The sequence below is a fragment of the Bombina bombina genome, chromosome 1, assembly GCF_027579735.1.
Source record: "Bombina bombina isolate aBomBom1 chromosome 1, aBomBom1.pri, whole genome shotgun sequence".
Classification (NCBI taxonomy): domain Eukaryota; kingdom Metazoa; phylum Chordata; class Amphibia; order Anura; family Bombinatoridae; genus Bombina; species Bombina bombina.
This window is the reverse complement of record NC_069499.1, coordinates 580,038,480-580,061,993: the sequence shown is the minus strand read 5'-3', so window position 1 is coordinate 580,061,993 and position 23,514 is coordinate 580,038,480. Positions and strand designations below refer to the sequence as shown.

At 40.3% G+C, this 23,514-nt stretch overlaps 1 protein-coding gene across 1 annotated transcript in view; it reads right to left on the bottom strand.

The window, feature by feature from the left end:
• Positions 1-23,514, bottom strand: part of LOC128645668 (uncharacterized) — a 305,492-nt gene that overhangs the window by 58,014 nt on the left and 223,964 nt on the right. The window contains exon 6 of the mRNA XM_053698821.1: positions 10,807-10,907. Within this exon, the coding sequence (XP_053554796.1) occupies positions 10,807-10,907 (101 nt within the window). The remainder of the gene's footprint in view (positions 1-10,806; positions 10,908-23,514) is intronic.

The following is a 23,514-nucleotide window of genomic DNA, read 5'->3' as shown; positions in this document are numbered from 1 at the left end:
TTTTAAAAAAAACTTTTTTGACTGTGAAACATCAGTCTGCTAGTGTAATCTAATTGCAGTTGCCTGCCTGCCAGCATGTGTGCAAGGCCCACTTGCCAACTAGTGCCACCACTCATATCTGTCGTAACAGTTGTGTACATTTTGTAAAAAAAAACTTTTTTAACTGTGAAACATCAGTCTGCTAGTGTAATCTAATTGCAGTTGCCTGCCTGCCAGCGTGTGTGCCAGGCCCACTTGCCAACTAGTGCCACCACTCATATCTGTTGTAACAGTAGTGTAAATTTTAAAAAAACTTTTTTGACTGTGAAACATCAGTCTGCTAGTGTAATCTAATTGCAGTTGCCTGCCTGCCAGCGTGTGTGCCAGGCCCACTTTCCAACTAGTGCCACCATTCATATCTGTTGTAACAATATTGTAAATGTTTTTTTAAAAAAACGTTTTTGACTGTGAAACATCAGTCTGCTAGTGTAATCTAATTGCAGTTGCCTGCCTGCCAGCATGTGTGCCAGGCCCACTTGCCAACTAGTGCCACCACTCATATCTGTTGTAACAATATTGTAAATGTTTTTTTAAAAAAACGTTTTTGACTGTGAAACATCAGTCTGCTAGTGTAATCTAATTGCAGTTGCCTGCCTGCCAGCGTGTGTGCCAGGCCCACTTGCCAACAAGTCCACCACTCATATCTGTTGTAACAGTAGTTTAAATTTTGTAAAAAAAAAACTTTTTTGACTGTGAAACAGTCTGCTAGTGTGATCTAATTGCAGTTGCCTGCCTGCCAGCGTGTGTGCCAGGCCCACTGGCCAACTAGTGCCACCTCTCATATCTGTTGTAACAGTAGTGTAAATTTAAAAAAAAAACTTTTTTTGACTGTGAAACATCAGTCTGCTAGTGTAATCTAATTGCAGTTGCCTGCCTGCCAGCGTGTGTGCCAGGCACACTTGCCAAATAGTGCCACCACTCATATCTGTTGTAACAGTAGTGTAAATTAAAAAAAAAAAAAATTGACTGTGAAACACCAGTCTGCTAGTGTAATCTAATTGCAGTTGCCTGTCTGCCAGCGTGTGTGCCAGGTCCACTTGTCAACTAGTGCCACCACTCATATCTGTCGTAACAGTAGTGTAAATTTTGTAAAAAAAAGATTTTGACTGTGAAACATCAGTCTGCTAGTGTAATCTAATTGTAGTTGCCTGCCTGCCAGCATGTGTGCCAGGCCCACTTGCTAAGTGCCACCACTCATATCTGTTGTAACAGTAGTGTAAATTTTTTATAAAAAACATTTTTGACTGTGAAACATCAGTCTGCTAGTGTAATCTAATTGCAGTTGCCTGCCTGCCAGCATGTCTGCCAGGCTCACAGTGTATACTGTGCCCACTTGCCCAGTGCCACCACTCATATCCTGTTTAATAGTAGTTTAAGTGTACATTTAAAAAAATAAAAACTTTTTGGACTGTGAAACATCAGTCTGCTTTTTTTGTGTCAGGCTCACAGCGTATACTGTGCCCACTTGCCCAGTGCCACCACTCATATCTTGTTTAATAGTAGTGTAAGTGTACATTTAAAAAACAAATGACAGACAGAGGCAGGACACCCCGCAGGTGCCGTCGTGGTCATGGTGCTGTGATTCCCTTTGGCCGTAGAATAATGCCCAGTGTTCAGAGGCCACGTCCCTTGACTTTTTAACACAGGACACCCAATCTTCTATAGCTTCCGCTCCGAACCTTGACGCACAATCGTCCTCCAGCTTATCTTCGGGGCACCTCTCAAGCTACCACCACTCGCCCGCCTGAAACCACCACCAACACTAGAACCACAACCGCTTCACTTGATGTGTCAGAGGAATTTTTTACACATCAGTTGGAAGAAATGAGTGATGCGCAACCATCATTGACAGAGGATGTAGATAACAGTGATATGTCTCAGTCAGGCAGAATTACAGACATGGACGTACGGTGTGATGATGATGATGTTGTACCCGCTGCTGCTTTCTTTGTTGATTTGTCAGATACAAGTGAAGCGGTTGATGATGACGATGCGTCCGTGGATGTCACGTGGGTGCTCGCTAGAAAAGAAGAAGAACAGGGGGAAAGTTCAGATGGGGAGACAGAAAGGAGGAGGAGACGAGTTGGAAGCAGGGGGAGGTCATCGCAAGGAGCTAGTGGCATACTCAGACAGCATGCATCGGCACCCGGGGTCAGCCAGACAGCACGCCAATTAACACATGCTGTTGCCACCACCAGAATGCCGTCATCGCAGAGTTCAGCAGTGTGGCATTTTTTTGTGTGTCTGCCTCTGACAACAGCGATGCCATTTGCAACCTGTGCCAACAGAAACTGAGTCATGGGAAGTGCAACACCCACCTAGGTACAACTGCTTTGCGAAGGCACATGTTCGCACATCACAAATGCCTATGGGATCAACACATGAGAAGAAGCAGCACACAAACTCAAAGCCACCCTCCTCCTCCTGGTCCAGCATCTTCAGTCACATCAACCACTGCTGTCCTCCTTGCCCCCTTTCAACCATCCGCCACTCCATCTCGCTTCCGGAGCAGTTCCTGCTCATCTGCCTACAGTCAGGTGTCTGTCAAGGACATGTTTGAGCGTAAGAAGCCAATGTCACAAAGTCACCCCCTTGCCCGGCGTCTGACAGCTGGCTTGTATGAACTCTTAGCCCACCAGCTTTTACTATACAAGCTGGTGGAGTCTCAGGCATTCAAAACATTTGTAGCTATTGGGACACCGCAGTGGAAGGTACCCGGCCGAAATTTCTTTTCACAAAAGGCAATCCCCAACCTGAACTCGATTGTGCAAAAGGAAGTAATGGCATGTCTGGCACACAGTGTTGGTGCAAGGGTCCATATGACCACTGATAGCTGGTCTGCAAAGCATGGTCAGGGCAGGTATATCACCTACACTGTGCATTGGGTAAACCTGCTGATGGCTGCCAAGCATGGAATGTGTGGCTCTGCAGAGGAGGAGTTGGTGACACTGCCAAGACTTGCAGGCAGGCCTGCTGCCACTTCCTCTACTCCTCCTACTCAATCCTCTTCCATAACCTCCTCGGCTGAGTCCTCTTCTGCTGCTGCATCTAGCTCCACATCAACGGCACCCCCCCAGCTCTGCAGGTACTATTCCACATCCCGGATACGGCAGTGTCACGCCGTCTTGGGGTTGACTTGCCTGAAAGCAGAGAGTCACACCAGCACTCCTGTCCACCCTGAATGCACAGGTGGATCACTGGCTCACTCCGCACCAACTGGAGATCGGCAAAGTGGTTTCTGAGAACGGAAGTAATTTGGTGGTGGCATTGAAATTGGGCAAGTTAACACATGTGCCGTGCATGGCACATGTGTGTAATCTGATCGTACAACGCTTTGTGCATAAGTACCCAGGCTTACAGGACGTCCTGAAGCAGGCCAGGAAGGTGTGTAGCCATTCGAGGCGTTCCTACATGGCCATGGCGCACTTTTCCGATATCCAGCGGCGTAACAACATGCCAGTGAGGCGATTGATTTGCGACAGCCCGACATGTTGGAATTCAACACTCCTAATGTTTGACCGCCTGCTCCAACAAGAAAAAGCCGTTAACGAGTATTTGTATGACCGGGGTGGAGCTGGGATTTTTTTTGCCACGTTACTGGGCACTCATGCGCAATGCCTGTAGGCTCATGCGTCCTTTTGAGGAGGTGACAAACCTAGTCAGTCGCACCGAAGGCACCATCAGCGACATCATACCATTTGTTTTCTTCCTGGAGCGTGCCCTGCGAAGAGTGCTGGATCAAGCCGTAGATGAGCGTGAAGAGGAAGAGGAAAAGTTGTGGTCACCACCACCACCAGAAGCTGCCTTATCAGCATCGCTTGCTGGACCTGCGGCAACGCTGGAAGAGGATTGTGAGGAAGAGGAGTCAGAGGAGGAATGTGGCTTTGAGGAGGAGGAGGAAGACCAACCACAACAGGCATTCCAGGGTGCTCATTGTCACCTATCTGGTACCCGTGGTGTTGTACGTTGCTGGGGGGAAGAAGATACCTTCAGTGACATCACTGAGGACAAGGAACGGGACATGACTAGCTCGGCATCCAACCTTGTGCAAATGGGGTCTTTCATGCTTTCGTGCCTGTTGAGGGACCCTCGTATAAAAAAGCTGAAGGAGAACGACCTGTACTGGGTGTCCACGCAACTAGACCCCCGGTATAAGCATAAAGTGCCAGAAATGTTACCGAATTACAACAAGTCGGAAAGGATGCAGCATTTCCAAAATAAATTAAAAAGTATGCTTTACACAGCGTATAAGGGTGATGTCACAGCACAACATGAATCTAACAGGGGAAGAGCTGAAAGTAATCCTCCGACTCCCACGACCATGCCGGCAAGGAGAGGACACTTTACAGACGTGTTGTTGATGGAGGACATGCAGAGCTTTTTAACTCCTATGCATAGCCACAGCCCTTCGAGGTCCACCCTCAGAGAACGACTCGACCGACAGGTAGCAGACTACCTCGCCTTAACTGCAGATCTCAACACTCTGAGGAGCGATGAACCCCTTGACTACTGGGTGTGCAGGCTTGACCTGTGGCCTGAGCTATCCCAATTCGCAATAGAACTTCTGGCCTGCCCCGCTTCAAGTGTCCTGTCAGAAAGGACCTTCAGTGCAGCAGGAGGTATTGTCATTGAGAAGAGAAGTCATTTAGGTCAAAAAAGTCTAGATTACCTCACCTTTATTAAGATGAATGAGGGATGGATCCAGAAGGCACTGACATTGGGCGATACATTCGAGTAAAAAAGGCCTGATGACATGAGCTGCCTTGGGCTAAAAATGGTCCACATGCTGCTGTATTTTATCTTCAAATGCCGGATGACTTGCGTGACTTATCCGCCACCAACTAGGGTTCAAGCCGCAACAATGTCTAATTTTTCAGGCATGTGTACATGCCAAATTTTTCTGGCCTCTGGTGCTGCACTGTGGCTTCAAAAACAAAAACAAAAAAAAAGACACTTAACAGGATTAAACTGATAGGAATAGTACTACTTAACACACCACTGCTATCTGGTGGTACATTAGATTGCACGTGCAGTGCCCCAAATTTGAAGTAGGAGGACCGACCAAGCATCTTTTTCCATCTCCCGGTTCCTAAAATCCATACCATATACACATCACCTGATAGTGGACACCGCAGTGGAAGGTACCCGGCTGAAATTTCTTTGCACAAAAGGCAATCCCCAACCTGTACTCGATTGTGCAAAAGGAAGTAACCTTACCATGAGTCACAGCCCGCACATCTTGTAATTCTCTGTCTGGGAAATTATATATCTATTAAATCTATCTATTTATCTATCAAATCTATCTAACTATCAATCGTATCTATTAAATGTATATTGCATCTATTGATCTATGTAATCTATGTATCTATCTATCAAATCTATCCATCTCGTGGCCGGACGGTTTTGTGACAGCCACTGGTGTTTCGGCCAAATGTCAGTCGGCCAAATGTCCGTCGGCTAAAAGTCCAGCCACGATTGCACACACAGTGCCCCAAATTTGAAGTAGGAGGACCGACCAAGCATCTTTTTCCATCTCCCGGTTCCTAAAATCCATGCCATATACACATCCCCTAATATGGGACACCGCAGTGGAAGGTACCCGGCCATAATTTCTTTGCACAAAAGTCAATCCCCAACTTGTACTCGATTGTGCAAAAGGAAGTAACCTTACCATGGGTCCCAGACCGCACGTCTTGTAATTCTCTGTCTGGGAAATTATATATTTATCAAAGCTATCTATTTATCTATCAAATCTATCTAACTATCAATCGTATCTATTAAATGTATATAGCATCTATTGATCTATGTAATCTATGTATCTATCTATCATCTATCTATCTATCTATCTATCAAATCTATCTATCTCGTGGCTGGACTGTTTTGTGACAGCCACTGGTGTTTCGGCCAAATGTCCGTCGGACAAATGTCAATTGGCCAAATGGCCATCGGCTAAAAGTCTGGCCACGATTGCACGCGCAGTGCCCCAAATTTGAAGTAGGAGGACCAACCAAGCATCTTTTTCCATCTCCCAGTTCCTAAAATCCTTGCCATATACACCTCCCCTGGCGCCGCAACTGCCTCTGGGAACCTTACCATGGGTCCCAGACCGCACGTCTTGTAATTCTCTGTCTGGGAAATTATATATCTATCAAATCTATTTATTTATCTATCATATCTATCTAACTATCAATCGTATATATCAAATGTATATTGCATCTATTGATCTATGTAATCTATGTATCTATGAAATCTATCTATCTCGTGGCCGGACTGTTTTGTGACAGCCACTGGTGTTTGGGCCAAATGTCCATCGGCCAAATGTCCGTCGGCTAAAAGTCCGGCCACGATTGCATGCGCAGTGCCCCAAATTTGAAGTAAGAGGACCGACCAAGCATCTTTTTCCATCTCCCTGTTCCTAAAATCTATGCCATATACACCTCCCCCGATAGGGAGAGTAACAGGTATTAAACTGATCAGAATAGTACTACTTAGCACACCACTCATATCTGGTGCCACAGTAGATTGCACGTGCAGTGCCCCAAATTTGAAGTAGGAGGACCGACCAAGCATCTTTTTCCATTTCCCGGTTCCTAAAATCCATGCCATATACACCTCCCCCGATAGGGGAAGTAACAGGTATTAAACTGATCAGAATAGTACTACTTAACACACCACTCATATCTGGTGCCACAGTAGATTGCACGCGCAGTGCCCCAAATTTGAAGTAGGAGGACCGACCAAGCATCTTTTTCCATCTCCCGGTTCCTAAAATCCATTCCATATACACCTCCCCTGGTGCCGCAACTGCCTCTGGGAACCTTACCATGGGTCCCAGACCGCACGTCTTGTAATTCTCTGTCTGGGAAATTATATATCTATCAAATCTATCTATTTATCTATCAAATGTATATTGCATCTATTGATCTATGTAATCTATGTATCTATCTATCAAATCTATTGTTTTGTCACTGTTTTGTGACAGCCACTTGTGTTTCGGCCAAATGTCCGTCGGAAAAATGTCTGTCGGCCAAATGGCCGTCGGCTAAATGTCTGGCCATGATTGCACGCGCACATCCCCTGGCGCCACAACTGCCTCTGGGAACCTTACCATGGGTCCCAGACCTCACGTCTTGTAATTCTCTGTCTGGGAAATTATATATCTATCAAATCTATCTATTTATCTATCAAATCTATCTAACTATTAATCGTATCTATCAAATGTATATTGCATCTATTGATCTATGTAATCTATGTATCTATCTATCAAATCTATCTATCTCGTGGTTTTGCAAATGGACTGTTTGTGGTTGTTTGTGGTGCATTACATGGGGAGTTTGGTCTTTCACTGTGAAGTGGGCGTAACCCTTACACTACCTGATCGATACAACATCATACCTGATGTTTTAAAGCACGTTATTCCAAACAATTTAAGAATATTAGGTGATTTATGCCCTTTATGGCTTAAAACCAAACATTTAGGCCCATTTATCAAGCTCCGTACGGAGCTTGAAGGGCCGTGTTTCTGGCGAGTCTTCAGACTCGCCAGAAACACAACTTATGAAGCAGCGGTCTAAAGACCGCTGCTCCATAACCCTGTCTGCCTGCTCTGAGCAGGCGGACAGGAATCACCGGAAATCAACCCGATTGAATACGATCGGGTTGATTGACACCTCTCTACTGGCGGCCGATTGGCCACAAGTCAGCAGGGGGCGGCGTTGCACCAGCAGCTCTTGTGAGCTGCTAGTGCAATGTTAAATGCGGAGATCGTATTGCTCTCCGCATTTAGCGAGGTCTTGCGGACATGATCCACAGTGTCAGATCAGGTCCGCAAGACCATTGATAAATTGGGGCCTCTGCATCAACTATGTAATTTTCCGTGGGAGTTTTGCCATGGATCCCCCTCCGGCATGCCACAGTCCAGGTGTTAGTCCCCTTGAAACAGCTTTTCCATCACTATTGTGGCCAGAAAGAGTCCCTGTTCGTTTTAAAGTTCGCCTGCCTATTGAAGACAATGGCGGTTCGCCAAGTTTGCCGGTTCTCGAACAGTTGCGGAAGTTCAAGTCCGCCGTTCGCGAAACGAAATTTTTAGGTTCGCGACATCACTAATTATTAATAGTATATTTTTTCCTATTATGTGGGTGGTAAACGGAATCTCCTCTAATGATAGATTTATAACTTGCAGGGATAACTGCCTGTGACTTTTTTGCCAATATGAGTTTTCTCAGCTTTACGTTTAGACCCTATGTCGATACTAACTAGGTGATCTCTTAAGTTTCTTACTCTTCTATGTGCTAACATGGGAGATATTTCAAATTCAGGGATATCTTCATGACAATCTTGCAATATATTCCAATGTTTATTTAATATCCCTTAGACTTGCTGACTAAGGGGATTAAACTGTGTCACAAAAACCATACGCTTGGTATCTGCTGTTCTCTTTTTTGATACCTCTCCAGAATTTACCTCCATCATTTTTTCTTTTAGTAATTTCCTAGGGTAACCCCTCTGAATAAACTTCTGTTTCATCTCTTTGAGTCTGAGATCTACCCTGTCCTCATCGCTCACAATCCTCTTTACCCTCAACAGTTGACTTTTGGGGAGTGAATCTTTCAATTTTTTTGGGTGAAAACTATCATAATGTAACAGGGTGTTTCTGTCAGTCTCTTTGGTATATAAGTCAAATACCAGTGTATTATCCTTTTTATACACTATTGTGTCTAGAAAAGATAGTGCCTTCTCACTGTAGGTCACAGAAAATTCTAACCCCTTCAAAGCAGAATTTAATTATTTAACAAATCTGTTTAGGGTTCCAATGTCACCCCACCATATGCCAAAGACGTCATCTATGAAGTGCCACCAAACAGCGCCCATTTCTCTGAAAATTTTATTCTCATAGACAACACGTTCCTCGAATTCGTTCATCAATAAATTGGCATATGCTGGGGCGACATTGGACCCCATATCTGTACCCTTCCTTTGGACATACCACGTATCCTGAAACAAAAAATAATTCCAATATAGTACTAGTCTAAGTAAATTTTCAATGAACTCACACTTGGATTCTGTGTAGCCTTTATTCTTATTGAGGATTTTTGTAATAATGCCTATACCAGTCTAATGTTTTATTTCTGTGTATAGACTTTTTACGTCCATAGTGTATAGAATAAATTTATCAGAACTTAATTCTAAATCCTTTGCTTTGTTGAGAAAGTCTGTGTCTTTTAAATATGATGGCATCTTAATCACCTCCGTTTGTAATATTTTATCTAAGAACTTTGAAATGTTAGTATATACTGAATCCACGCTGGAGACTATAGATCTCCCCGGTGTTTTTTTGGCATCTTTATGGATTTTAGGTACTGTATAAAATATAGGTGTTCTCGGATTGTGTCTTGTGTAAGGAAGTGTCGAATTTTCGAGATGTTTTTAAGGTGGAAGCGGCAGGCTTTAGCCAAGAACTGAATGTGAGGAGTGAAAGAAAGATCTGAGTCAAATCTTAGAAATGGAATGTTTGGTGCCATAATGCCCTTTAAAAGCTGTATGTAAAAATTGTGCAAGTTGTATGATTAAGGAGGTAACTCTGAAATGTCACTTTTACTTTGTGTAAATCTGTTTTATTTAGTGCTGTGGACCATCCTTCCTACTCCATTTGTTGTATGTGATGTGTTTCTATATCAGATTGATCAGTATTGCTTCAGACCTGAGGAACGGAGGAAAACTCTTGAAAGCTTGTCTTTGAAATATTATGTTAGTCCAATAAAAAAGGTATCATTGCATACTGCAATACTTTGTTATTTGAGCATCTTATCTACTGGACTAACACGGCTAATCCAATCTTCACTATACACATATATATATATATATATATATATATACATACAAAGGAACTGTATATTTGCTGATGCTAATTCAATAAATCACTTAAATCTAAAGTGGACTGTCCTATGTAGCATGTTTGCCCTAAAAGACTGTGGTTTAAAGTGTCCCATGTCACTATGCTGAATTTTGCTCACACAGCATCCATTATACTTCCTATTGCCTGTTAGATGCATAAAAAATGACAAGCCAAAGTCCTATTTGTACTCAAATGTTGTTGCTAATTTAAAACATAAAGACACAAAGAATAAAAGAATCAAAAGAGCATGCAATTCCTCTTAGCCTAATGCCGACATCAGACCAGATCAGAACCCTCGCTCTTCAGGCACATGTTCGTTCTCTATACCACTTTGACTAATAAGATCTCAGATCTGACTTATGAGTCTGGCCCTACAGTCCTTTAGCTTGCAAGTTACAATCAGATCTGACCCCTAAACCTTCAGTTTCTGTGTCAGCCACATACCCACATCAGATCACTCCCCTGGATCAACAGACTCTCATACTCATTTCAGAGTTTAGATCAGACTCCAGGGTCATTCAGCCCCAGTGAGTCACATACCAGCATCAACCTCCAAAGCCATGTTGCCCCTTCAACAGCTACTTTCCTCATCAGATCAGACCCCTAATACTATATCCGTTTCATCAGATCAGACTCCATGCAGCCCATATATCAACAACATACAAACATCAGACTGCACCCTTCACTTTTACCTGTCAACAATATTATGGTATGGGAGTTAACTCTCTAAGGTGTTTAACAAAAGTCTCAAAATGGTCTATAATTAACACTGAGCTCCAGAAAGGCTACTGATTGAATTCTTATTGCTGAGCAATGTAGGATCTTCTAATTAAATTGTTACAAAACATATGAAGCAGATACAATGTTCTTACCATTCTTTATCGATTAATGGCAAAGCCTTGAATACCCTTTCGTAATCATCAAGCAAATGATCCATGGCTTTATCAGCGTACTTGTAACAAGCATACCAGACCTGCAATATGAACATGGAATGACAAAAATAGCTATAAGAAATGGCAGACTAAAGAAATTATACTAAATCATTTTAGGTCTTTCTCAGATTTTTACATTACAAATAAAAATAATAGCCATAACAATAAATTATGAATTAATATGTTTTGTCAGTGACCAATGTAACCTGGAAACCACCTAAAAACATCTTTTACTGGCTTTGCTTGATTTAAAAATTGAAAAGGGTTCGTCAATCAATGAAAATAGTCATTGCAAACATATTAGATGAACTTACCTATAATTTAACAATTCAAACATTGATATAAATAGCTGAGGAGAAAAATAAAGGCCTATTTATAATGCCCACATATTCATATTTCATTACTGGCCTAAAGTGACTTGAAATAAAATGTAAAATGTAAAATGTTTCATTAGGAATTTTAATAAAACTTTGCTGCATAAATTCATTATTCTTTTTTGCTTGATTTTTGTAAAAACATTTCTTGTCCTTAAAGGGACACGAAACCCAATTTTTTTTTATTTCATGATTTAGAAAGAGGACGCAATTTTAAGTAATTTTCTAATTTTCTTCTATTGTCTAATCTACTTTATTCTCTTAATATCCTTTGTTGGTGGCTGCACATAGATGCCTCATGTGATTGGCTCACCCATGTGCATTGCTATTTCTTCAACAAAATATATCTAAGGAAAGAAGTAAATTGGAATGTTGTTTAAAATTGTATTCTCTATCTGAATCCTAAAAGAAAACATTTGTGTTCAAAATACTACCACATGCGTAAAGCAGTTACAGGCTAGACAGTGTTTGCTTAAAGTAGTGGACAAACTCATTTACATGTAGCCCTACTTGGCAACAATTAAAGGGGCATTAAATACTTTAAGACTGTAAGATAAAATGTTTAGTTATGAACTTCTGGGTGGCACCCCTACACTACAAAAAAACATATTAATAAATAAATACAAAATTACTATGAACTGAGTACTGGCAGAGAACTGCCAGTACTTAATATGGCTGCCAAATAGTGGGAAGGGTTAGAGAGATGTTTGTGAGGGATCAGGGAGGTGGGGGGTTTGAGGAGGGATCCCTACACGGCATAAACATAAATAAAAAGAAGCCCCAAACTGCATACTAGCAGACCGTCTGCCAGTACCTAAGAGGTTGGTAAGGTATGTGTGGGGTTGAGAGCTATTTGGGAGGTGTCAGGTAGGGAGGTGTCAGTTGGAAGGGTAATCTCTACACTACAATACTATTACCCTTACCAGCTAACTAATTAACCCCTTCACTGCTGGGAATTTCATATGTGTGGTGCACAGCTACAATTAGTGGCCTTCTAATTACCAAAAAGCAATGGCAAAGCCATGCATGTCTGATATTAACAAAAAGGATCACAGAGAAGCTTTTACAGTCATATGTGTTAGGATTGCACAAATGGTATGTATATCATTTTAGTAAGAAACTCTGAAAAAGTTAATGTTTGTTTTTTATATCACCATAATAGGTGGTGAAATGGTGGCATGAAATATACCAAAAAGGGCCTCAAACAATATCTTGAGTTGTCTAAAATGTATATATAAATGTTAACAAAAAACAAGGCTCTATTTCTGTTTACATGGAGTAATGCTAAACATTCTCTGTATTTTGGGCAAGTTTTTCTCTGAAATTCCCAGTAGCGAAGGGGTTAAAAACATAGGGGCCTATCTATCAAGCTCCGAAAGGAGCTTGAGGCCCTGGGGGGTAGTTATCAAGCCGTCAACCTCAAATACGCTGGAATTCCGCAGCGTATTTGTGGCGAGGCTGATTCGCCTTAGTTATCAAAGGCTAGAGACCGGCAAAAGTAGAATTTTGTGACGTAAACTTCGATCTGCCGGACTTAGTCCGACACAGATCGATTCTTACGTCACTACAGATGTTCTGCACACAAGTGCAGCACAATCTGACTACTTTTGCTAGTTATCAAAAAACTAGCAGGTGCGCTCTGCACTTTTACGGCCCAGCGTACCTGGTTTTCAAACCGCCACCCTGGAGGCGGCGGATCCCATAGGAATCAATGGGAGTCTGACCATAGCGAAAGTACAAGTTCGCTAATGCCAGACATCCCATTCATTCCTATGGGAGCTGTCTACACCTAACACCCTAACATGTACCCCGAGTCTAAACACCTCTAATCTGTCCCCCCCTACACCGCCGCAACTAAATAAAATGATTAACCCCTAAACCGCCGCTCCCGGAGCCCACCGCCACCTACATTATACCTAGTAACCCCTTATCCTGCCCCCCCTATACCGCCGCCCTCTATAAAGTTATTAACCCCTATCCTTCCGATCCCGCACCTCGCCGCAAATAAATATATAGTTAAATAGTTAAATAAATATATAGTTTAACCCCTAAACCGCCGCTCCCTGACCCTGCCGCAACCTATATTAAATTTATTAACCCCTAATCTGCCCCCCTACACCGTCGCCACCTATAATACATTTATTAACCCCTATCCTGCCCCCCACTACACCGCCGCCACTGTAATAAAATTATTAACCCCTAAACCTAAGTCTAACACTAACCCTAACACCCCCCTAACTTAAATATTAATTAAATAAATCTAAATCATATTTCTATTATGAACTAAATTAATCCTATTTAAAACTAAATACTTACCTTTAAAATAAACCCTAAAATAGCTACAATATAAATAATAATTATATTGTAGCTATCTTAGGATTTATTTTTATTTTACAGGTACCTTTCAATTTATTTTAACTAGGTACAATAGCTATTAAATAGTTATTAACTATTTAATAGCTTACCTAGCTAAAATAAAGAGAAATGTACCTGTAAACTAAAAACTAACCTAAGTTACAATTACACCTAACACTATACTTTAATAAATTATTCCTATTTAAAACTAAACACTTACCTGTAAAATAAACCCTAAGATAGCTACAATATAATTAATAATTACATTGTAGCTATCTTAGGATTTATATTTATTTTACAGGTAACTTTGTATTTATTTTAGCTAGTTAGAATAGTTATTAAATAGTTATTAACTATTTAATAACTACCTAGCTAAAAGAAATACAAAATTACCTGTAAAATAAATCCTAACCTAAGTTACAATTAAACCTAACACTACACTATCATTAAATAAATTAACTACAAATAACTACAATTAAATACAATTACATAAACTAACTAAAGTACAAAAAATAAAAAAAGCTAAGTTACAAAAAATAAAAAAGTTACAAACATTTAAAAAAATATTACAACAATTTTAAGCTACTTACACCTAATCTAAGCCCCCTAATAAAATAACAAACCCCCCCAAAATAAAAAAAATGCCCTACCCTATTCTACATTAAAAAAGTTCAAAGCTCTTTTACCTTACCAGCCCTTAAAAGGGCCTTTTGTGGGGGCATGCCCCAAAGAATTCAGCTCTTTTGCCTGTAAAAGAAAAATACCCCCCCCCAAAATTAAAACCCACCACCCACATATCCCTAATCTAACCCAAACCCCCTTTAAAATAACCTAACACTAATCCCCTGAAGATCATCCTACCTTGAGTCGTCCTCACTCAGCCTAGCCACCGATGGAACTGAAGAGGAGACCCGGACAGGCAGAAGTGATCATCCAAGGGGCAATGAAGAAATCTTCCATCCGATGAAGTGATCCTCCAAGCGGCGCTGAAGAAATCTTCCATCCGGGCGATGTCATCTTCCAAGAGGCGCTGAAGAAGTCTTCTATCCGGGCGAGGTCATCTTCGAAGCTGGGTCTTGAATCTTCATCCCGCCGACGCGGAACATCCTTCTTTCCCGACGGACTACCGATGAATGAAGGCTCCTTTAAGGGATGTCATCCAAGATGGCGTCCCTTCAATTCCGATTGGCAGATAGGATTCTATCAGCCAATCGGAATTAAGGTAGGAATATTCTGATTGGCTGATGGAATCAGCCAATCAGAATCAAGTTCAATCCGATTGGCTGATCCAATCAGCCAATCAGATTGAGCTCGCATTCTATTGGCTGTTCCGATCAGCCAATAGAATGCAAGCTCAATCTGATTGGCTGATTGGATCAGCCAATCGGATTGAACTTGATTCTGATTGGCTGATTCCATCAGCCAATCAGAATTTTCCTACCTTAATTCCGATTGGCTGATAGAATCCTATCATCCAATCGGAATTCGAGGGACGCCATCTTGAATGACGTCCCTTAAAGGAACCGTCATTCTTCAGTTGGACGTCGCCGGAAGAAGATGGGTCCGCGGTGGAGGTCTTCAGGATGGAGCCGGTCGTCATCGGATGAAGATAGAAGATGCCGCTTGGATCAAGATGGTTGCCGGTCCGGATCGCCTCTTCTTCCCGGATAAGATGAAGACTTTGGAGCCTCTTCTGGACCTCTTCAGCCACCGGATGATGGATCGCCAAACCCCGCTTGGGTTGGATGAAAATTTTGGAGCCAGGACGGATCAGTGATACCTGGTGAGGTGAAGACAAGGCAGGATGATCTTCAGGGGCTTAGTGTTAGGTTTATTTAAGGGGGGTTTGGGTTAGATTAGGGGTATGTGGGTGGTGGGTTGTAATGTTGGGGGGGGTATTGTATGTTTTTTTTTACAGGCAAAAGAGCTGAACTTCTTGGGGCATGCCCCGCAAAGGGCCCTGTTCAGGGCTGGTAAGGTAAAAGAGCTTTTAACTTTAGTAATTTAGAATAGGGTAGGGCATTTTTTATTTTGGGGGGCTTTGTTGTTTTATTAGGGGGCTTAGAGTAGGTGTAATTAGTTTAAAATTGTTGTAATATTTTTCTTATGTTTGTAGATTTTTTTTAATTTTTTGTAACTTAGTTCTTTTTTCTTTTTTGTACTTTAGTTAGTTTATTTCATTGTAGTTATTTGTAGATATTGTATTTAATTAATGTATTGATAGTGTAGTGTTAGGTTTAATTGTAGGTAATTGTAGGTATTTTATTTAATTAATTTAATGATAGTTTAGTGTTAGGTTTAATTGTAACTTAGGTTAGGATTTATTTTACAGGTAATTTTGTAATTATTTTAACTAGGTAACTATTAAATAGTTCTTAACTATTTAATAGCTATTGTACCTGGTTAAGTTGCCTGTAAAATAAATATTAATCCTAAAATAGATACAATGTAATTATAATTTATATTGTAGCTATATTAGGATTTATTTTACAGGTAAGTATTTAGCTTTAAATAGGAATAATTTATTTAATAAGAGTTAATTAATTTCGTTAGATTAAAATTATATTAAATTTAGGGGGGTGTTAGTGTTAGGGTTAGACTTAGCTTTAGGGGTTAATCCATTTATTAGAATAGCAGTGAGCTCCAGTCGGCAGATTAGGGGTTAATAATTGAAGTTAGGTGTCGGCGATGTTATGGAGGGCAGATTAGGGGTTAATACCATTTATTATAGGGTTAGTGAGGCGGATTAGGGGTTAATAACTTTATTATAGTAGCGCTCAGGTCCGCTCGGCAGATTAGGGGTTAATAAGTGTAGGCAGGTGGAGGCGACGTTGTGGGGGGCAGATTAGGGGTTAATAAATATAATATAGGGGTCGGCGGTGTTAGGGGCAGCAGATTAGGGGTACATAAGGATAATGTAAGTAGCGGCGGTTTACGGAGCGGCAGATTAGGGGTTAAAAATAAAATGCAGGTGTCAGCGATAGCGGGGGCTGCAGATTAGGGGTTAATAAGTGTAAGGTTAGGGGTGTTTAGACTCGGGGTACATGTTAGGGTGTTAGGTGCAGATGTAGGAAGTGTTACCGCATAGCAAACAATGAGGCTGCGTTAAGAGCTGAACGCGGCTTTTTTGCAGGTGTTAGGTTTTTTTTCAGCTCAAACAGCCCCATTGTTTTCTATGGGGGAATCGTGCACAAGCACGTTTTTGAGGCTGGCCGCTTGCGTAAGCAACTCTGGTATTGAGAGTTGAAGCTGCGTTAAAAATGCTCTACGCTCCTTTTTTGGAGCCTAACGCAGCCTTTATGTGGACTCTCAATACCAGAGTTATTTTTATGGTGTTTTTTAAGAGATCACCTGACTGCAAACAGGTGCTTAGTTATTGCACTTAGTAGCTGTTCCTAACAGCTTGCTGTCTCCAGCTACTTCGTTTGATTTAAGCTCATTTGGATTACAAATGCAACTACTTTTTGTCTTGCCTTATTTATCCCGGTATCATTGTTCTCTGAACTGCTTCCAGTCTCAGCTCACACTTCTCATCGGCACAGCCTGCATTTTCTGTACAAGCGGAACTTCCTTGTCACTAACTACAGCTACTCGCTGGGACTGTGCCACTTCTACTAACTGCAGCTGCCTACACAGCCGTCACTGACTCTAACGGATTCCTTGTCTCAGAAGTTTACATGCTGTGTACTAACTAACGCAACTCTGTTTCTTCTAATGGAGCGCTTCTCCCTTTCTGTGCGAAACCCTCCTCTATCACCAGCAAGCCATGTGTGCTACGGACACAACCTACCTGGGCTCCACCCCCTGCTTGTCTACGGACTCCAGATTTCCAGCCGCATAGGACTGTCTGCTGCTCTGTTAAGTGGATTAACATTCTCTCTCCGCCAGCACTTAAAGGGAACTTGCCTTTCGCTCTGCACTACTAATAAGTGTTACAGTATTCATTTCCCACTGTTACTTCAAGTAACCTCATTCCTCAGTCTCCAGTTAATTATATCTACTGCCTTTTTTCTGTCTGTTCTTTTTAAGCAGGACTGATATTTCGGATAACTGATATGGGAAGTACATTGTTGCAGGAGACTAACAACGGAGTTTTCCTACTTCTGTACAATTGAATACTAAATTCACTTTTGACTTGTAGGTCTATGCATATAAATAGCCCATCTGCCTAGGTGATACAAATTACTAACTTAAAGGTCTGCAGTTGCAATCCTATCTTCTTTGCCACAACAGGCCCTTATGAGACTTTCTATGCATATAGATAGGAGATTGAGGGAGAGGAAGTCTGAACGCCAATATGGGAATTCTACATATAAAAAGCCAAGCCACCCATCCCATATTCCCGTTGCCCACACTTCAACCTCCAGTACTCCTGAGGCTATGGAAATCGGTTCCATCTGTGGCCCTCTAACTTCAGAAGAAAGATTTAGAAGAAAGTCCAGAGGCTTATGTATGTATTGTGGTTCAGCTTCTCACTCTATTCGGGAGTGCCCTTCCTTACTGAAGAACAAAAAAAGTAAGTCCTTTTCTAACTTGACTTCTATGATTGTGCACGATCAGCCTGTTCACTGCATTCTACCTCTCTCTTTACAGTGGGCCTGCAAGCACATGAAGAGAGAGGCCATAATTGACACAGGGGCGCAAGGAAACTATATTGATGCGACTGTTGTATTCAATAATAAAATACCTCTCATTAAAAAATTGTCTCCTGTTTCTATTTGAGTAGTGGATGGCTCTGAAATCTCTTCTGGTCCTATCCTCCATCACACAATTCCCATTCTCGTAACCACCCTTGATTCTCATCAAGAGTACATCACTTTCAACGTTATCTCTTGATCACTTTTCCCCATCGTCCTAGGCTCACAGTGGCTCCGTCTACACGAACCAATCATTACCTGTAGTTCCTTGAAGGTGGAATTTGTCTCACCCTACTGCCGACAAACGTGTTTACAACATGCCACCTTACTACAAATGACAGAACAAACTCAAATACCGGAGGTTTACCAAAGGTTTACTGAAGTTTTCAGTAAAAAAGAGGCAGACAGCTTGGCGCCACACCGTTCGTACGACTGCTCCATAGACCTAAAGCCTGGCACGACATCTCCATTTGGACATCTTTATCCACTCTGCCAACCAGAGCTTGATCATCTAAAGTCCTACATGGATGAAAATCTAAAAAAGGGTTTTATTCACCCCCCTGTCTCTCCAGCAGCTGCTGGATTCTTCTTTGTTAGGAACAAAGATAACTCTTTATGCCCTATCATCGATTTCAGGGAATTAAACAAAATAACCATCAAAAACAGGTACCCTTTACTACTTATCCATGAACTCATCGAACGTCTTCAACATGCAAAAATATTCACTAAACTGGATCCTAGAGGAGCTTACAACCTCGTCCGAAAGAATACTAAATTCCCTTTTGGCTTGTAGGTCTATGCATATAAATAGCCCATCTGCCTAGGTGATACAAATTACTAACTTAAAGGTCTGCAGTTGCGATTCTAGCTTCTTTGCCACAACAGGCCATTACACTGCCAGACGGTTCAACCAAGGCTAGGCCAATTATAGTTATATTTCTCAATTTCTAGCACAAGGTTAAACTTATGCAGTGTTATAGACAGAAGGCCCCACTAATAATTGAAGGTAATTCTATCTTAATGTTTCAGGACTATTCAATTGAGACGTCTCAAAAACGTAGAGAAATAACCCCATTATGCACAAAATTAATTCAGGCAGGTATCAAAGCTACGGTTATTTATCCTGCAAAGATTAAGATATTAACAGATGGAGAAAATAAGATGCTCTGAAATGGGTTTTTATAAAATTGATATTATTACCTCCATAAATATGTATACACAGAGTATTAGATTACTTTTCTTCTGGAGTTGGTTCCGGCTAATGATGCTGATACGGCTCAATATTTTTTGTTTTTTAATGTGGTATTTTTTTTTTCCTCCCACTTTCCCCCCCCCCTCTTCCATGTGATCCCTGGCAGCTAATCTGGGATGGAATGGGTATTATATTGTTTGATATTTTTTATATTTCAAAATGAGTAATATACTTAATTTTGCTTCTTGGAATGTTGGGGGGATAACATCCCCGCAGAAACGTAAACAGATCTTATCCCAACTAAAAAGACACATAATAGATATTACTTTTCTCCAAGAAACGCATTTGAAAGAACTTGAATTAAGCAAGCTTAAATCTGACTGGGTAGGGGAAGTAGTGGGTACTCCATGCCTGAATAGGAAAAAAGGTGTTGCTTTTTTGTTTCACAAAAAAATTCAATTTAAAGTTTTTAATATGGAGTCAGATCCAGAAGAAAGGTATTTTATTATTCAGCTTGAAATAGCGGGAACAAAGCTTACATTATGCAATGTTTACGGTCCTAATAAAATAGATAATGCTTTTTGGGCAAACTTACAACATAGATTGTTACCCCACTTTTCAGAGAATCTAATTGTTGCAGGTGATTTTAATCTTGCTAAATATCCCACATTAGACAGATTGAAACCCTCATTAAACAGGAACAGCAAGCAAGAAGTCAAAATATTTAAGAATTTTTCTAACCTATTGCATCTCAAGGATATTTAGCGCATTCAAAATCCAGATCTGAGAAAATTCTCTTGTGAATCCCATGCTCATTGTACGCTGTCTAGAATAGACTATATTTTAGTAAGTAAAAAAATGTTAAGATTAGAAATGAAGCCTGAAATACAGGAAATAATCATTTCAGATCATGCCATTATTACATTGAATCTTAAATTAGGTAACTCGCAAGAAGCGAATTTTAGTAGGTTCTTTTTTCCTAGATACCTTACGACAAATACACAGTTTAAGGCATGGTTAAGATTGAAATGGATAGATTTTATTCAGATTAATTCAACAGTTGGAGTAAAAACAGAAACCCTCTGGGAGACTTTTAAGGCAGTGATAAGGGGTGAAATAAAAGCATATTTGGTAGTACAAAAGCAAAAACACGTGGCTAGAGACATAGAACTTGCTTGCCAACTGCGCAATGTATATAACTCTTATATTAAGTGATCCATCCAGGGTGTTCTGGGTAGCATATCAAAAAGTCAAAAAGGAAAGAGAATTATTCCTGGCTCAAAAGGTAGCACAATATGATCTTAGGAAGAGGTTTTTTTTCAGACATGGGGGTAAAGCAGGTAAAGCTCTAGCAAATCTAACCAAAGCAAAAAAAAAGAGGGAGTCAATTGGAGCTATTAAGACATTAGCAGGTCGAATTACAAGTAATGCAGAAATCCAAAGTTTCATATCAACATACTTTCAGGAAATCTATTCTAAGATACGCAAGTCAAAAACGATTTCTGGGGTAAAATCCAGGTCCCGAGACTAGAAAAGGCAAGGCTAGATGAATTAAATCTTCCTATTACCTTACTAGAAGTAACTAATGCAATCAAAAAACTATCATCTAATAAGGTCACAGGTCCAGATCAGCTTCCTGCTGAGCTATATAAAATTCTTGCTGAGGATATTGCACCATTGTTAGTATCCTTATTTAACCAATATTTCATTAAAAATAATTCATGTTCAAAGTATTTTGCTGCATCACTTTTAACGTTGATACTTAAAAAAAACAAAAATCCAGAAGAGATCGGTTCATACAGACCGATCTCTCTTTTAAATAGTGACTACAAAATTCTGATGACTATAATTGCGCATAGATTTAAATATGTTATTGGTTCATTAATTCACAAAGACCAGTGGGTTTTATGCTGGGCAGAAACTCTTCACACAACCTACGCAAGCTCCAGTTAATTCTAAATGTTTTTCAAAAGCAAGCAGAGAGGAATTCCCATAATTTAGGCCGAGATGCAGCAATATTATCAACTGATGCGGAGAAGGCCTTCAACTCCATTACTTGGGACCATCTATTTACAGCACTGAAGAAATATGGGGTCGAAGGTTGCTTCTCCCAATTTATCAATTTAATATACAAATCATCTAAAGCTACTGTCATTATTAACGATACTCTCTCAGGTTATTTCTCTTTGCATAAGGGCTCAAGACAGGGATGTCCACTGTCCCCCTATTTGTTCAATTTGGTGCTGGAGCCCCTGGCTATCCAGCTAAGGAAAGAGCTAGAGGGGATTAAAATGGGTAAAAGGAATGTAACAACATTGTTATATGTGGACGATTTGTTAGTCCTACTATCCAACACAAAAAAAAATATACCAGCCTTAACCCAAATCTTACGAGATGGTGGGGCTTTCTCTGGCTATAAAGTTAATTCCTCAAAAACAGAAATCTACTGGTTAAGTAAAAATAAGGACTCTCTACAATCCCCCCCCCCCCTTTTAAAGAAGCAAAGGAATATTTTACTTACCTAGGTATTAAGTTATCAATCAACTTTGAAGAATGGTATGAATTCAATTATCCGCCAATCTTTCTCAAAATAAAACATTATATGGAAAAATGGGCTAAATTTAAGCTTACTTTAACAGGCAAAATGAATTTAATTAAAATGTTATTATTCCCTAAGCTGCTTTATCTAATGCAAAATCTTCCGATAATAATAAAAAAGCAAGATCTTAAATGGTTTAAACAAGCATGTATACAATTCTTATGGAGAAAGAAAAGAAGAGCAATATCATACAAAAAACTCACGCTATTTAGAATGGAAGGAGGAATGGCGTTACCGAATATAGAGATATATAATCTAGTCTGCATTGGGGAGATTGCCTTAGATTGGTTGACTGAAGCTGATTATTATGCAGTACTTCCCTTAGAAGGAATTCTAGTATATCCATTCTCCCTTAATGCTCTTCTCCATACAGGTAGGGATAAATGCCCTTATAAAGTTAAATGCCTGCCTACTATTCAGATGGTAATAATTGCATGGCAGAAAATATTGAAGATATTGGATATCAATGTATTATTTTCTACTCATCTTTCCATCTTGGGAAATCCTAATTTTGTACCAGCATTGGAATCTAATATATTCAAAAACTGGGCGCAAAGAGGGATTAAAACGGTCCATCAATTTATAGACAAAGAAATGAGGGTCTGCAAAACCTTTACCAAAATTAAGCAAGATTTTGATATAGTAAATAGAGAATTCTATGCTTTTTTAAAGATAAGGCATTATGTACAAGAGATCCTACAAAACAATATAGGGATAGATGCATGGGATAAAATAGAACCTATTATAAATCTTTTTAAGGCAGGTAGATATAGTATCTCAGCTATATACAAGACGATTATCTCCGCTAACGACCTTAATAATTTACAAAGATTAGCAGAAAACTGGCAGATATCACCAGAAAGAATGCAGGAAAGTTTTAATCTTATAGATAGAGCAACAATTTCCTCCTCATGGAGGGAAACACACACTAAACTTATAAACAGAATATATATCACGCCACAGGTGAAGGCTAAGTGGGACAAAACTTTGGCACTTTGCCAAAAATGTAAGAACACCAATGCAGACTTAGAGCATTGCTTTTGGAATTGTCATAAAATTGAAAAGTTTTGGTATAAAATAAGTAACTGGGTTAGCAAAATCAGTCAATGTAATTTCCAAATAATAGATAAAAATGTTTTTTTTTTCTTATTAATCAAGAAGAGTCATTGCTTAAAAACAATCGTCAGTTGAATATCATAATTATTACAGGAAGACTCCTAATTTTGAAATATTGGAAATCTAAAAAAAACTCCAAACTTGAAGGAATTAATACAAAAACTCACAAATCAAATAATATTGGAGCAAATTAATACTTCAGTTAACTCAGAGGTACAAGTCAAGCAATTTTTCTTCAAGTGGAAAAGTATAATGGTCAGCCTCCCTGAAGCAATACAGAGGCAGATAATTACACCATTTAGGGGTACAATTTACATGGAACAGGCCATAGCAAATAAGGAATACCCTGCTTAATAACAATCATGGGGCAGAGAG